General features: G+C 38.6%; 1 protein-coding gene across 1 annotated transcript in view; it reads left to right on the forward strand.

Moving 5' to 3' along the window:
* Nucleotides 1–7,594, forward strand: part of CHSY3 (chondroitin sulfate synthase 3) — a 282,663-nt gene extending 275,069 nt beyond the window's left edge. The window contains exon 3 of the mRNA XM_047875214.1: nucleotides 4,757–7,594. Coding sequence (XP_047731170.1) covers nucleotides 4,757–6,319 — 1,563 coding nt within the window. The 3' untranslated portion in view covers nucleotides 6,320–7,594. The remainder of the gene's footprint in view (nucleotides 1–4,756) is intronic.
* The last annotated feature ends 10,006 nt before the right edge of the window (nucleotides 7,595–17,600 follow it).

The following is a 17,600-nucleotide window of genomic DNA, read 5'->3' on the forward strand; positions in this document are numbered from 1 at the left end:
CTTTCATATATGATCAGAAATATTTTTTTTGCCTTCTTCCATACAAACAAAAAAAAGCATGGAAAGTTAAATACAGTAAAATATTGAAAGCAATTTCAGGTACAAAATATTAATACCACAGAAGTAGAGATACAACAGCTCACTGTAAATTATGGATTCAGTTTGATTTATCATCAATCAGAATGTTAAATAAAAATTATCATGTGTTTTGAGAAAAGAAAATGGATGCAGTTAAACTATGTCTTGAGTCCAAAATCCTTCTCAAAGTATCTGCTGTTATATTCTTCAAAGTCATATCATGGTGATTTGAAAATCTGAGTATCTCAGTTTTACTGGAGATAAAGAATCTCCTATAGTATGGGTCCTACCGCTTTTAGGTGACCTTCTATAGGAAAACTTCTATGATTTATATTCTCTCTTTCTTTCTGTCTCTCTGTCTTCCCCACCCTCCTTTCCTCCCCTCCAGCCACATATCCACACATATTTATGTACATACATATCAGAAAATCCTACCTAATTCTACATACATGTATATCACAGTTTCAAATAAAATCTTTTATTAATTGGAATATAACAGACAAACATATCTTAAGTAATATTTCAATGAATGCTCACAAATAGAATATGTACATGTCACCATGAACTAGATCGACAAATAGAGCATTAACAGCTCCCTGTCCTCTTTCTTGAATTTTTATTACTATTCTAACAGCTAATAGTATAGGTTAACTTTACCTGTGTCTGAATTCCATGTAAATAGAGTCAAACAAAACATATTCTTTTGTGTATGTCTTGTTTCACTTGTTTGTGAGATTTGTCCATATTGTTGTAGTAGTATATTTATTTTAATTGATGTTTTATTTGTTATTATATGAATATGTGACATTAATTTATGCTACTCTTGATACACATTTGGGTTGGTTTCAGTTGGGAGTATTTTGAATAATGCTTCTATGAAAATTCTTATATATATATTTTAGGTGTATGGATGGTTGTATTTATATTGGGTATATATCTAAGAGTAGAATTACTGAGTCATAGGAAATGTGTGGGGTCATTTTACTTGATACATTTTCCATACTGGTTGAACCAAGTTACAACCTCATCACACATGTATGAGAGTTCCAAATCCTAACAATACATTATCAGTCTGATTAGTTTTAGCCATTCTTATAGGTCTGTAATGTTATCACATCATTACTTTAAATTGCATTACTCTGATGATGAATGAGATAGAGAATGTTTTTGTATGTTAATTGGGTATTTGCATATTCTCTTTTGTGAAGTGCCCATTAAGGGTTTGTTGTTGTTTTTTGGTTTTTTTTTGTTTTTTTTTTTTTCCATTTTGCAGCTGGGTTTGTCCTTCTTGCTTACTAATTTGTATAGGTTTATTACATATTCTGGGTATTAGTCCTTTTGGTATGATCTGTTAAAAAATGTCTTCTCCCATTCTGTAGTTTACCTCTTTGTGTGTGTGTTTGTGTGTGTGTGTGTGTGTGTGTATGTGTGTGTGAATTCTTTTTTTTTCAAATGTACATAATTTACCCTTTATAATCTTATAATGATGTTTTTGAGGAACAGAATTATTAATTTTAATGTAGTCCAGTTCATCAATCTGTTTTTATAGTTGGTACCTTGTGTCATATTTAAGAGTTCTTCACACAAGTCAAAAGTCATGCAGATATTTTATTGGGTAAACTTTTATATTTATAACAACAATCCATCTGGGATATATTTTCCATGTGGGGGCAGGGGGAGGAAGGGGACCAGTTTTTCCTTTTTTCCACATGAATATCCAACTATCCTTGCATTATTGACAGAAAAGACCATCCTTTCTCCACTCTTCAGTGTCTTTATTTGTTGTAAATTATGTGATATTGTAAATCATGTGGTAGGTTTATTTATGGATTATTTTGGTCTTTTGTTCTATTTGTTTATCTTTGTATCAGGATCATACTGTCTAAATTTCTATAACTTTTTAATCTGCAGTATATCTTTTTTTAACATTGTCATAAATATACTTGGCTTTTCATTTCTCTATAAATTGTATATTTTTATTATTTTTTAAATGTTTATTAATTTTTGAGAGAAAGAGAGACAGAGCATGAGCAGGGGAGGGGAAGAGAGAGGGAGAAACACAGAATCCAAAGCACGGAATCGAAATGCTCTGAGTTGTCAGCACAGAGCCCAACGTGGGGCTTGAACGCACGAACAGTGAGATCATGACCTGAGCCAAAGTCGGACGCTTAACTGACTGAGTTAACCAGGCACCCCTCATTTCTGTGTAAATTTTAGAATCATCCTGTTATTTTCTTTTTAATAAAGGGTGGGATTTGTATTGAATTGCATTGAACCTATATATCCAATTGAGAATTGGTATTTCACAGTATATTTTGAACAAACATTTGCAAATATAATCCAGCTGTATATAAAGAGGATGATATATCAGGATGATGATGGGTTTACTCAGTGGATAAAATGGTTGTTTAATATTGGAATTTCAATTAGTGATTCACCATAACAGAAGAAAGAAAGAAAGAAAGATATCACACAGTCTTCTCAATGGATGCAGGAAAAAAAAAACCTTGGATCAACTTGAAATGTCATTCATGATGAAAGCTCTTACCAAACTAGAAATAGAAAGGAACTTACTTAATGTCTTAAAGAGAGAAAATGACAACTTCTTCTCTGTGTCTGGGATCGGAACAAGGTTGTGCTATACCACGTTTTACTGAAGATCCTGGCCCGAAACAAGGAAACTAACTCAGACTTGTGACTTGGCAGTTGGCTTCTGCAGAGTGGGAGTTCCAACAGACAACAAGTGGAAGCTGCCAATCTAGAAACGGGTGCAGTGTTGTTTCTAGTGTGGTCTCTTAGTTAAAGTAGTGACAGAATCACTGGGGTCCAAGAGAAAGGGACAAAGACCCGTCTCTCGATGGGAGGAGCATCCGAGAATTTATCACTGCTATTCTGCCACAAGTTCTTTTACAAGTTAGGAGCTAGTTATTTTTTGCAGTAAACTTGAGCCCCTACCTTGATTGACTAAAAAATAATTAGTCATTAATTTGCTTCCTTGAGGTCTTCCTAGGCTGTACTCTACTGTTTTTTCAGCACTGATGTTGCTATGGAAAATGTTGTGACAAGACTTGTTCTTTTCCCACTTAGAGCCAAAGTGGGTTTTGTTTGTTCATTCTTCTCTTTTTTTCTCTTGGCCTAATGACACATAGTTATATATCTGCCTCTATTTTCAGGGAAACATGTCCCTCAGGTATATTTCACATATATAATTTTATCTTAAATGTATATCTATGTGTACTGAACATATATTCAAGCGTTTAAATGCGTATAAATATTTATATTTATATATGTGTATGCATGTATACACAAAGACTTATATCTCCAAACTTCTTATCCCCTCTTTTATGTTTCCATTATTCGGCTAAATTTTCTCAAGTATCTTTCTCCTGAGTTTTCCACAAATCTCTTTCTTGGGTTCTTGTAATGTGATTATCTTTCATTTTAGTTCTTTTCTTTAAGCTCATGTATCTATTTCTTGAATTCTTATTTATAGAGATTGTATTTTTTTTAATTTCTTTGACTTGTCTGTAATTTTCACTCGCTTTAGATATGTATTCATAAGTTTGCAATATTCTTTTCCTCTTTATTCATCAATATACTTACAGCTATCTCCTGTCGCTGCTGCCACTGGTAGTTCTCCTTCTGTTCTTCCTCCACCCCCTCCTTTTTCTTCTCCACTGGTACTTCTCTTGAACAAGTGTAATGGAGGTTTCTTTATTGACAGAGAAGAAGGAGTCAGCTGGCAGTTTGCAGTATGATCTCATAACTCTAGATTTTTCCCCATTTTGTTTCTATTTGAAGTAGTGAACTTGTCATACACCAGCATAGAAACCTTCTGGCTCGTAAGGATGTGAAACATGTCTAATTTGGAACATGATCCTTTAGATCAGTAGTGTAGATCAATATAATTTCTGTTCCACATTACCTTAACAAGAACTTACTCCGAGCGTTCCTGGGTGGTTCACTCAGTTGGGCGTCTGACTTCATTCAGCTCAGGTCATGATCTCGCAGTTCGTGAGTTCAAGCCCCACGTCGGTGTCTCTACTGTCAGCTTGGGGCCTGCTTCAGACCCTTTATCTCTCTCTCTCTCTCTCTCTCTCTCTGCCCCTCTCCCACTCATGCACACATACATGCTCTCTCTCAAAAATAAATAAGCATTAAAGCAAATTAAGAAAAAAAGAACTTACTCTGTAAACATGGTATATCAGAATGCTCAGTAAAACTTAGGTCTCCTTTGGGGCTGGTATGGCCATTCCAAGCAACAAGTCATGGGGTTTACTCCTCAAGGTTAACCCTCTATTTTGTAAAAGCCCATGATCTATCCACACTGCATGTCCCTCACAATGATCCTTTATGGGTTTTGGATATATTCAATTCATATTTTCTTTGATGTTTTGGGTTGACTTCAAAAGAAATAGAAGGACAAAGATTCATTACTTTGGAATACACAGCTGGACTTTAGTGTGCAGTATATGTGTATAACGGGAGGTTAGGTTACAGTGTTTGAGCGTGTGAATTTGACATTTTAAAACTGTTTTCATTTCTTTTATATATAAATTTGACAATTCATCTTCTAACTAATTTCATTAAATATTTTAATTTAAGTTTAAAGGTTTTCACTTATTGCTTTATTTATTTTTAAATTTTTTGTAACTTCTTGATTTCTTTTACTTTTCAGATGCAACAACTGTTCCATGAAAATTACGAACATAATCGGAAGGGTTATATCCAGGACCTTCACAACAGCAAAATCCATGCAGCCATAACACTGCATCCCAACAAAAGGCCTGCCTACCAATACAGGCTTCACAATTACATGCTCAGCCGCAAAATTTCTGAACTTCGCTACCGCACCATCCAGCTCCACCGGGAGAGTGCTCTGATGAGCAAGCTCAGTAACAGTGAAGTGAGTAAAGAGGACCAGCAGCTGGGAGTGATGCCTTCTTTCAACCACTTCCAGCCTCGGGAGAGAGATGAAGTGATAGAATGGGAGTTCCTGACAGGGAAGCTCCTTTACTCAGCATCTGAGAACCAGCCTCCTCGACAGAGCATCAACAGCATCCTAAGAACAGCACTGGATGACACAGTCCTACAGGTGATGGAGATGATCAATGAAAATGCCAAGAGTAGGGGACGGCTCATTGACTTCAAAGAAATTCAGTATGGCTACCGCAGGGTTGATCCCATGCATGGGGTGGAGTACATTTTGGATTTACTCCTCTTATATAAAAGACACAAGGGGAGGAAACTGACTGTGCCAGTGAGACGTCATGCCTATCTTCAGCAGTTGTTCAGCAAGCCTTTCTTTAGAGAAACTGAAGAGCTAGATGTCAACAGGCTTGTTGAGAGCATTAACAGTGACACTCAGTCGTTCTCCTTTATATCTAATTCTTTAAAGATACTATCTTCTTTTCAAGGTGCCAAAGACATGGGAGGGCACAATGAAAAGAAAATACACATTCTTGTTCCTCTCATTGGAAGGTATGACATTTTCTTGCGATTCATGGACAACTTTGAAAAAACTTGTCTTATTCCAAAGCAGAATGTAAAGCTGGTCATCACCCTTTTCAGTAGGGATTCTGGCCAAGATTCCAACAAGCATATTGAGCTGATCAAGGAATATCAGAATAAGTACCCTAAAGCAGAAATGACCCTGATCCCAATGAAGGGAGAGTTTTCCAGAGGTCTTGGTCTTGAAATGGCCTCTTCCCAGTTTGACAATGATACTTTGCTGCTATTTTGTGATGTTGACTTGATCTTCAGAGGAGACTTTCTCCAACGATGTAGAGACAATACAATTCAGGGACAACAGGTGTACTACCCCATCATCTTTAGCCAGTATGACCCAAAGGTAACCAATGGGGGAAATCCTCCCACTGATGATGACTTTGTCTTCTCAAAGAAGACTGGATTTTGGAGAGACTACGGCTATGGAATTACCTGTATTTATAAAAGTGATCTGCTGGGTGCAGGTGGATTTGATACCTCAATACAAGGCTGGGGACTGGAAGATGTAGATCTCTACAATAAAGTCATTCTATCTGGCTTAAGGCCCTTCAGAAGCCAAGAAGTAGGAGTGGTGCATATTTTCCATCCAGTCCATTGTGACCCTAACTTGGACCCTAAGCAGTATAAGATGTGTTTAGGATCCAAGGCAAGTACTTTTGCCTCAACCATGCAACTGGCTGAACTCTGGTTGGAAAAACATTTGGGTGTCAGGTATAATCGAACTCTCTCCTGACAGTCCAGGCAACACATATTGCCTTTTTAAAGGGGAGTTTACCTCATTGTTGGTTGTTGTTATTTTTATTTTATTATTGTTATTTTTATTATTATAATTATTATTGTTATAATTTTATTTTGTTATCCTGGTCTTAAACTACTCTTGGTTATCTTCCAAAGAGTGTTTGTTGACCTCAAGCAAGAAGAGTCTGCAGTTCACTGATATTTCAGATTTCTACTGAAGTCAATTATGTATTACTTTTATATATCTTTATTCGAGATTGAGTTAAATCGTGGCAATCAAATGACTTTTGAAGCTCATTCATCGTGAGAGACAGCTTAGAAGAATGTTCTCTTGGGGCTTAAAGATGCAATATCGACTTTTATTTCGTTTGTTAAATTCAATGTGATACAAATATTTACTGGTGAAAGGTACCACAAAAGTGCTTTATGCTTCCTATGGGGAAGGGACTCTGTAACATAAACTTGAGTTTTGTAATTTATACAAGGACTTAAAAATATAGACAATAATTTTCTTCATCTTTAGAATTTTTAAAGTAAATGAACACTTATGATTGTATGTTTATTTTTTAAAAAAAGTTTTAAAAATTGAGGAGTTTTGTTCCACAAGCAACCGGTACGGGCTACCCTGGTCTTCTGACAATTATGTACTCCTCACAACTGTCTGCTATAAATGCGAATGAACTTTATTTTCTCAAGGAAATATGATTTAATTAAATATTCATGTACATTTTAGAAGCTTTATGAAACGATGTCCTTCATTTGCTGGCAAGAAGATAAACTATGACAGAACCTGGTTATTTATAATAAAACACAGGTATAACAGTAGTCTTTTTCAAAAACACTGAAAAGTTTGTGTTGTTTCCTTTCAGTGATACTTGATATAATTCTTAGGGGTCATACTCACCAAAATGTGCTTATTATAGAGACTGGAAAAGTTAACAAGGGATTATAGGCATATTGTTTGTTTTGTTACGCTTTAAATCCTGGCCTTCACAACTGATTAAAATGAGTGGCTTCTTTATTCAATAACTTACATTCCAGGAGAAGCATTCTTCCTCAATCTCTTCAGCTTTGTGATCAAACTGAACCAAGAACAGGTCAGAAACTGCCTTTAATTGGGGTTAATTTGGGTTCTCACAAAATGTAGCATATTGTACATATTGTTCTACACTCTCGTTTTCTTTTTTCGCACAATAGGACCAAAAATTGCATCAAAGTTGATTTGAAAGCTGTTGTAAGTTGCTACCATTATTTGGAACTAATTGCCAGGAGGCCATACAGCATTTGCCTTAGCGATGGGTTTTGTACAGGGTAATAGTCTCTTTTAGAGAGGACACTTGGGGAGCCTCAAAAATAGATGACATTGCTTAATGTTGTGACAAATATGATGGCACTCTCCTTGACCATAACATATAATCTTAATAATGTGAGACTCATTAGAAAGGAATTACTGGCACTTTTAGACGTTAAAAATCTTGACAGGGCCAGCAATTCAGAATTGATCTCTGCTCTAATATTTTCTCAGCCTTCATAAACCCTTACTTTAATAGCTTATTTTCCTACATCATGTGGCTTACTTTTTCAGCGGGTTTTATTTTCCTGAGCAGTAAATATATCATCATGCAGTAAAGATAGTCATTTGGAAAGATCTACTGCAAACTAATAATTGTTAATTATTTCATTAATGAAGAAAAGAAATCAGTGTCTGCTCATCTGTTTAGCTTAGACAACTGAAAAAGAGCCCGAGTTGTGAGGCGACTACCCAGGGATGAAGTGGCATTCTCTGTAATACTCACGGAATTATGCTGATGAAACAAGGAAATGCAGAGATCTCATGTGACCTTAATTACATACACACATACTGTACTAAAATTAAGATAAGTGCATTTAAGTTCTGTTCTGTGACTTTGCATTAGGCTTTCCTATGATTTTTTTTTCAGGCACTGCAGTATTTCCTGACTGAAGATTTATTGGAATTATATTAGTGAAATTAAGAGTGTTTTCCTGTCTGTGCAGTGTCTATTATTTAAAACTCCTTTAAGATTGAAGGGCAACACAGCATGAATGCAACTTGAAGCATCATATACGTATGTTACCACCATTACCTTATTTGGATAGCTGCGAGTTTCCTGTTTAAGCATCACTCCAATAACAGTTCAATCCTAGTGATCATCTTCTGTCCACTCAATATCATTCTATGCATTTTTCTTGCATTATCCTTTTATTTTTTTATTTTTTAAAGTTTATTTATTTATGTTGAGAGAATGAGAGAGAGAGAGAGAGCATGAGCAGGGGAGGGGCAGACAGAGAGAGGAAGAATCCCACACAGGCTCCACACTCAGCATGGAGTTCAACACGGTGCTCAGTCTCATGAAACTTGAGATCATGACCTGAGCCAATATCAAGAGTTCAATGCTTAACAGACTGAGCCACCCAGGTGCCCCTACTTGCGTTGTATTTTTAAACATAATCCTCTCAACATCTCTCAGAATACTGATATTATTTTCTTTATTCAACAGATATGGACACTGAGGCCATGAATAATGAAGTCCCATGTCCTGAGTTACACTACTGGCATACTGTCCTTAAGATTTAAGTTAACTTTTGTCCAGATCTGGAGCAGCTCTCTTTCCACGTGAACCCAAGGCTTCTCAGCTGTTGGGGTGATATAGAAGATAGTGGGCAAAGTTCTGGCTGACACCATGAACACGTTTGATCCGCCGTTCAGCTTACGTCTGCTGTATGCTCATTCTGGGCCAAACTTAGTTTGCTGATGTTTGGTCAGTAAGAGCCCGTTCAGGCTTTCATCCCAGTCTTCCACCACTTTGCTAGCTCCCTCTGAGTAGCACTGTGTTGGGGAAATGTTTCTTCTAATTGCTTGCTCACAGGTCACTGGATATCAGCCAGTAGAAAAAAAAATGCTGAGGGTTCTTGATGCCAGCAGCAGCCCTTATCTCTGTGGTGTCAGCCTGCTGAGTACAGAAGCTGTCTGCCATGAGCACCACCATGTAATTGTGTGGTTATTTATGTCATTTGACCCATACAGACTTGGCATAAAGCAACTTTGTCAGAGCTATTTCTGAATCTAAGAGTTGAACCCATTGTGCCTAGTAATAGACGAAGAACAATAGGAATAAAATCCCCAAGTGTGTGAACTGATAGTCCAAACAACAGAATGGAATGCTCCCTCGAAAGGGAAACTATAAAGTCCCACTGTTTCTAACATAAGAAAGCTGGAGCCCATCTCCTCCAGTCAGCAGCTCCATTTCGGGGCTACTCTGGTTTCACGTGGTTGCATTTTCAGATCAGGCCTGGGCAGTTCCTTCTTCCAGGAAGAGGACCCAGAAGACAAGGGTCCTTTCTAATGGCTTGGATTGCCCAGATTGCCTGTCATGCTGCCAGTCTTGTTAAGCCCTCACCTGGTACTGTCTTGTTCTTGAGGGAATGGCCTAAGCCAGACGTGGTCCTAGAAAGAGACTGGTGTCTTCCCTCTTTACCTCTCTGCACCCAACACAAAATATTTTTAAGCAGGTAAAATATACCAAGATGAGTTGCAAAGAGCCAGTAAAATAGCGATAGCTCTATTTCAGCCATGGTGATGAGATATGTATAGGAGAAGGAAGGCATCAACACATTTGAATTATGTGGCCAAGTTGCCTTTCTTTCCCTACCACTTGCTTTCTGAGTCACTGCAAGTCCCCTTCAAAGTTCTTACCCTAGGGATGTCTGTAAGAAGGGACTGCTAAATTCTGCAGGAAATTGTACACTTAAGCTCTCCTTTGTGCTTGATTATTGAAGGCGTATCTCTGTGATTATGGATATTACAAGGCAAGTGGGCAAAATAGTGTCCTAAGGGACAATACAGGTATCTGTTACCACTTCTTAGTGCTGCTGACTTGTCTACCCTTCCCATCTCCACTCTTTTCTTTCTTAATTTTTTTTAACGTTTATTTATTTTTGAGACAGAGAGAGACAGAGCATGAATGGGGGAGGGTCAGAGAGAGAAGGAGACACAGAATCTGAAACAGGCTCCAGGCTCCAGGCTCCGAGCTGTCAGCACAGAGCCCGACGCGGGGCTCGAACCCACAGTCCTCGAGATCATGACCTGAGCCGAAGTCTGATGCTCAACCAACTGAGCCACCCAGGCGCCCCTCCCCATCTCCACTCTTATTAGCATCCCAATTATTGTCAAACATACAATACATGCTGAGTCCAGAAGCCTTCTAGATCTTCAGTGTTTGAGCAGTGGCAACAGTAGAGGCAGGATGGAGATGCAGAATAGATGCCAGTGCAGCTCGGCCTCTGTGTGCCCCCCAGCCTCTCGCAGGCACCAGCTGCACTGCCAACGTTGCCTTGACAGATGGTGGGGATGAGGAGACTTCCTTCGGCGGTGATTCATGCCCCCAGGTGGCGACATAGTCACATCTGCCAACCACCTGGTGCTGGCACAAAGCTGCCAGCATTTTCATTTCCATCTTCAATTTTGACATCCACTTGTCTGTTTCCCTCTTCCTTTCTCATGTCGGAAGCTGCCAAGGGCTGTGCCATATTTAGCGTTCTCTTCCATGAAGGATTTCACTTCAGTTGAATTAAATAGATATGTATTCATCTGTAGGTTGATTTAAAAGTAGAGATGGGATGCCTGGGTGGCTCAGTTAAGCGTCTGATTCGGCTCAGGTCATGATCTCACAGTTAATGGGTTCAAGCGCTGAGTCCTGCTCTGTGCTGATAGCTAGGAGCCTGGAGCCTGCTTCAGATTCTGTGTCTCCCTCTCTCTCTGCCCCTCCCCCCTCACACTCTGTCTCTCTCTCTCTCTCTCTCTCTCTCTCAAAAATAAGTAAACATTAAAAACATTTTTTACATAAATAAAAAATAAAAAGCAGACATACTGAGTTTTTATTATCCATCATGCACAAGTATACATTCTTGATATCCCATTCCCTGCTGCAGTCATTATAGGATCAATTTTGATGGAATTGGTGAGTATAAGATTGGAAGGAAAAAAATGTATTTACAATGATTTAAAATGGGCCTGTTGGGGTGCCTGGATGGCTCAGTCATTTAAGCATCTGACTCTTGATTCTGGCTGAGGTCATGATCTCATGGTTTGTGGAATCTGGCCCGGCAGTGGGCTATGCACTGACAGTGCAGAGCCTGCTTGGGATTCTCTGTCTTAGTCTCTCTGTGCCCCTCCTTTCCCCCCCACCCCCCACCATGCTTTCTCTCAAATAAACATTTATTTTTTTTAATGTTTTTATTTATTTTTGAGACAGAGAGAGACAGAGCATGAGCAGGGGAGGAGCAGAGAGAGAGGGATACACAGAATCTGAAGCAGGCTCCAGGTTCTGAGCTGTCAGCACAGAGCCCTATATGGAGCTCAAACTCACAAACTCTGAGATCACGACCTGAGCCGAAGTCGGACACCCAACCGACTGAGCCACACAGGTGCCCCTCAAATAAATATTTCAAAAGCAATAAAATAAAATAGACCTATCATATAAAAAGAGAGTGTTCAACAGAAAAAAAAATATGCTTTTCTTTTTTCCTAGAATGCTCTTTATTTTGGTAAAGTGTTAACCAGTTAGCAAATATTTATTGAGAACTTGTTGGGAACAAAAAGCTCAAGCAGGAACTCTAAGACTGAAAATATGCATCACCTGAAGGCAAACTTAGAGCTTCACTCAGGCCTCCTATGGAGCTGTTCTCCATTTCCTTATCAGGTCTTCCCCAACTCCTATTCCCTAAATCTCCACAGCCTTCACATTTCCTTATTTTATCCAAGTGGGGAGAAGTATGTGTATATGCCAAATAGAATCTGAGATCTGAAGGTGAATTTCAAATACAGAAATATGAACCCACCTTGATTCTTGCCTTGATTCTGGCAGCAGGTGTTCAACTTCACATCAGTCAAAAATAACTCAGGGCCAGAAGTTCATATAAAAGTGAAAATATATATCACAACATTAGGAGTAATAGCTTTCTGTATCTCATCTGTTAACGATTCACAATCAGCCTCAGGTTTATTTCCCCTTCTTTCCCAAACTTACCAAAGTGGCTCCAACACCTGTTTCTGAACGGAAACTCTTGATAGGTGGTAAGTCAAATGTTAAAGGCAGTAATACTAAGAAAATGGGGGAGGGGGAAAAGCAGTGTTCTGTGTATCCTTGAATTATTTTATTTTTCACTTGTCTCCTAGTTTTCATGCCATTCTAATATGCCGATAACCTACTCTTCTTTTCAATATTTTTATTTTCTCTGCCACTGGGTTCTTCCCTGTCCCTCCCCCCACTCCCACTTGGAGCTACTTGATACTATGTAAGCTTTAGACTGCAAGTTCCTGGTATTGGTTTTGAGAAGTTATATAAATCATGAGCTTGAGGCTGAAGTTAAGATAAACTTTTCAACTCTTTTTCATTAGCAACCCTGGTCTATTTAAAGTATGCTGGGATTCATCTATCCTCCTCGTTAGCCAACTGGAATCTCAAGGGCATGGATTTTACAAAGCCCCTTGCGCATTTGGACTAGAAACTGAAAGAAGAGAACTTTGAAACTCTTTGATCCGCTCCAAGTGCTTCCCGTTTCTCAATTAATCTGTTCAACATTAAATTCAGGTTTGTGCTTCGATGGGAAAAACGTTGCATCAAAATGTTTACTGAGCTAATCATTCAGTTAAAAGAAAATAGATTTTAGGAATAAATCTTACTGTGTATTTTTTGAAATCATTTTGCTTTTGTAAACTAAATTTATCACAAAAGATACCAATTTGCATATATTTTATAGTATTTTTCTGGAAATCTATTTTTTTTATCAACACAGAGAGAATGCAGGCACACAAGTGGGCGAGGGGCATGGGGAGCAGGAAGGAGAGAATCCACACTCAGCAAGTGAAGCCAGCCACAGGGCTCTATCTCATGACCTTGAGATCATGACCTGAGCCAAAATCAAGAGTGCCACACTTAACTGACTGAGCCACCCAAACACCCCTCTGGTGATCCATTATTACATAGATCTTCCTTAAGAATATCAAATAATTATATGATTTAAAAACTTATCAGTGTGTTTTCCCAATATCAATAATGTTCATATTTTCATATGCTACATAAGACAAGCAGAATTCTTTTAAGAAGGCTAAGACTCAGAGCTCCAAAGAGAAAGGAACCGTTATTGCTCATAATTAATTACCCATACTTTCTTTTACCCCTACCCCTTAGACAATGTGCCATTAATTTAGAAAAGGATCCTTTTGTTTCCAAACACTTCTGCCACCTATCACCTCACTTAGGAAGTCATTTTAATAAGGAAAGGGAAAAGGCAAAGTGATTTGTTTATGTTATTTGACTCCTTATTGTGACTGCAAAACAATATTGTTCATTAAATGTTACTCTGCACTGTTACTTAGGAAACCTCTCCTTTGAGCTTCATCAGCTCTCAAGTATGTACCATTATCCCCATTTTACAGATGAGCAAAATGACTTCAGAAAGATGCACTTTGTTACTGTAATTTTAAAAACTAGAATTTGCTTTAGAAATGTCCAGAGTCACCTTTGTTTTAAACTAATATTTCACTCATATGGGGAATTTAAGAAACAAAACAGATGAATATAGGGGAAGAAAAAGATAAATCAAGTAAGATGAAAACAGAGGGGGAGGCAAACCAGAAGAGACTCTTAAATACAGAGAACAAACTGAGGATTGATTGAGGGAAGGTGGGCAGAGGATGGGCTAAATGGGTGATGGACATTAAAGGAAGACAATTGTGATGAGCACTGGGTGTTTCTACTCTTGAAACCAATACTACACTATGTGTTAACTAACTTGCATCTAAATTTTAAAATGTAGAAAAAAAATATCTGAGGATATTTAATCTCCATTTGGATAAGATTCAGCACTGACTTTTGAAGACCCAAGTTGTGGTTGTTTGAGTTAGTATGTTATAAAACTCCACAAGTAAGCAGGATTTTGATTATATATAGTTTCATTGTTACTCTCTTCTTAAAACTCTCTAAAGTTTTCCAAGCTTACTCAGAATAAAACCCAAACGCTTGTGCCTGGTGATCTGCCCTTGCTTCTCCCCTACCCCATCCCCTGTCTCCTCACCCACACCCTGCTGTGTTCTGTTCCCATCACACTGGCCTCTGCTCAGATTTTTAAGCGTGCCCAACTCGCTCCCATGCTTAGGCCCCTGCCCTACTTGTCTCCTGAACTTAGAAAAATCATCCTTGAGATCTTGATCTTCTTCTCATGGCTGGCTTCCTTTCTGTACTTCAGGTCTCACCACAGAAGTCATCTCTGGAGAGAGGTTTTGCTCACCACCAGTCTTAAATAGCAACCTGCCACTTCATCTAAGTTATGTTCCTTAACCTCTCTGTTTATCACCATCAGATCATCATGATTACCCTGAGAAAGCATTTCATATACCTTTGTCTGGCATATTGTTTGTGTAAATCTGGTGTTTTTTTCATTGTTTGCTTTTTTATATACCTCTCTCCTTGTCTCCTTCCTTTCTAAATAATACACTCCATTAGAGCAAGGGCCATTACTGTCTTGCTCAGTGCTGTGCATTCAGGCTCTAGACGAGTGCTTAGCTGAACTCTCACTCTGGCTCAGGGATCTCAGTGCTGGGAGCATGACCCTGACTTAACACTGCTTGTATTAATCAGGCTCCTCTCCATTTCTCTCTTCTCTATCCCTGTAATTATTCTTCTTCCTTAATGCACCTTTTCACTTATTTTAGCTCTGTGAGTTTGTAGCTTCATTGTATTCAGTGTCATGCATCATTTTATTCCTTTTACTCCTCTGCCCATCCATCAGCAAATTTTTCATATTTTAGCATAAGCTGAATATTTGTTAAATAGTAAGCAATACGGGGGGGGGAAATACCTCCCTCCTCATAAGAATAACAAAACACGAGGGGCACTTGGGTGGTTCAGTCGGTTGAGCGTCCAACTCCAGCTCAGGTCACGATCTCACAGCTGGTGGGTTCGAGCCCCGCATTGGGTTCTGTGCTGACAGCTCGGAGCCTGGAGCCTGCTTCGGGTTCTGTGGCTCCCTCTCTGCCCCTAACCCACTCGCATTCTGTCTCTGTCTCTCTCAGAAATAAATAAACATTTAAAAAAATGTTTTTTAAAGAATAACAAAACACGAAAAAACCAACCCCAAGTTCAAAGGGTTCTCCCCGTTATCAGCAAGGATACTATTGCTTATTTCTTTCTTCCTCCTACTCTGCACAGTTGTGGCGGTGCTTCCCTTTAAAAGCTGTTTTTATTTCCAGAATATGGAAATAAACCAGGTCTCCAGTTGTCACTGTACTATCACCTAATCCATGCTCTCAGATCTCTCCTATGTTTGAAATTGTAGATCAAAGACTCTAATTTAAGGGAGTCTACACTTCTGTGAAATCGAAACACCCCTGGGGTCTATCAGTGACCGTCGTGGACTCAGGGATCCACCTTATCAAGGGGTTTTAAGCAGATTTTGAGACTGACTGATCTGTGTTAACAAATCTTACAAGGCAAAGAATTCCAATGGCTCCTCAATACAATGATAACAATGCTGATTAATTTACAAAGGCATATTGGCTGGGTCCATGTTATTATCTTTTCAATATCCAGAGCTTCCTAGAAGCAAAATTCAAGAAAAAGGGGTATCTGGTAAGCACAGGTTTGGAGTTAATGAAAACGGATGATGATAAACCATATTGCCATCAAGCTCTGAGGGGCTGAGAGTCAAAGGCGTAAAGCAAGAGTCTCCCTGGACCATAAGTCTTTATCTCAAATGGGCTACTAATCATCCTTCCAATGCATGTTACTATATTCCCTCTTCAGTTACAGCACTGTTAGAATAAAGTCTAGTATCCTAGTGCATGTACAGCCATGTTTTAGAGGACAAAATATTTTGGACTGTTTCAGTCTTCAGAGCTTATTAAATTATATTTTTAAAATATCAACTAGGGCAAACTAAAATCTTGCACTCTATGCAAGAGCAATAAAAAAAAAAAAAAAACAAAACCTGCATTCCTACTAATGTGCATCGGTGACTAATGATCAAGCTAAAAAGACAAAGAGAAAAATATTCAGAAGTTTTCAGTGCCTTGAACTCACTTCAGTTACACACTTTAACTCAACTGTTTGAACTTTGCAATCAAATGTGTGCTTTGCAGCTAAACTGAAAAAGCAGTACATGAAGGCAGCACCTTCTACGTTATTGAGAAAGTGACTAGCCACAGCTAATGACTAATTGCTAATTGATATGTCATATCCATCACACATGTAAGTACAAATGAGAGAGAATTGGGTTATACAGAAAACAAACTGTTTGAGGCATGAGTTTCACCTTGACCTTTACTAAATGCAGACCAGCTCTGACTTCTTAACTGTAAGCAAGTAATTACCAAGCAGCTAGAAAATTCCAGTCTGCCAGTCTCTCTAAAATCATGGAGGTACTGTAAGAAATGCCTCTTGTTCTTGCCCCTGTTCTAGCTTGTATGCACATTATTCTTCTATCATGACAATATGGCTTTATGAGGGATGTGTTCAATACGGTTAGATTACAGATTATTTTATATATTTTCTTTATTTTTTTTTAATGTTTATTTTTGAGACAGAGAGAGACAGAGCATGAACAGGGGAGAGTCAGAGAGAGAGGGAAACACAGAATCCAAAACAGGCTCCAGGCTCTGAGCTGTCAGCCCAGAGCCCAACGAGGCTCGAGCCTCGGGGCTCGAGCTCACAGACCGCGAGATCATGACCTGAGCCGAAGTCGGACGCTCAACCGACTGAGCCACCCAGGTGCTCCAGATTATTTTTTATTGGCTTCATCCTTACATTAAATCCATGAGGATTGGGGGTGGGTCTGTAGTCCCAGAAACCACACACCTCTATTCGAGTTTATTAAAACCAGCTAATACAAGGCTCTGTGCCAAGGTTAGAGGTATGAAATTGGCAAAGCCTGTACTTCATCCCCATTCTCCATTTCATGTAAGTGGGAGAAATAATTTTCCACTTCACTGGTGACCATTTCTGCCCTTGCAATCAAGTTCTAGTCCTGCACAGAGTATGGCAGTCTAGCTAAAATCTGTATATGATTCTATTTTTAAAATGCTTAATTCTTGTCTTTAATAGTATTTTCCAACAGATTCTACCACCTTCATCAACATATTTTATTTTTTGAAAATTACAGAAAAAGAATAAGAATAGAAACTTGATTAAGCAGACTCAGGGACCTCTGAGCCCCAAACAATATAACGTTCACTACAAGGCTGGGGACTTGATCCCCAA

The sequence above is a fragment of the Prionailurus viverrinus genome, chromosome A1 (assembly GCF_022837055.1).
Source record: "Prionailurus viverrinus isolate Anna chromosome A1, UM_Priviv_1.0, whole genome shotgun sequence".
NCBI lineage: Eukaryota > Metazoa > Chordata > Mammalia > Carnivora > Felidae > Prionailurus > Prionailurus viverrinus.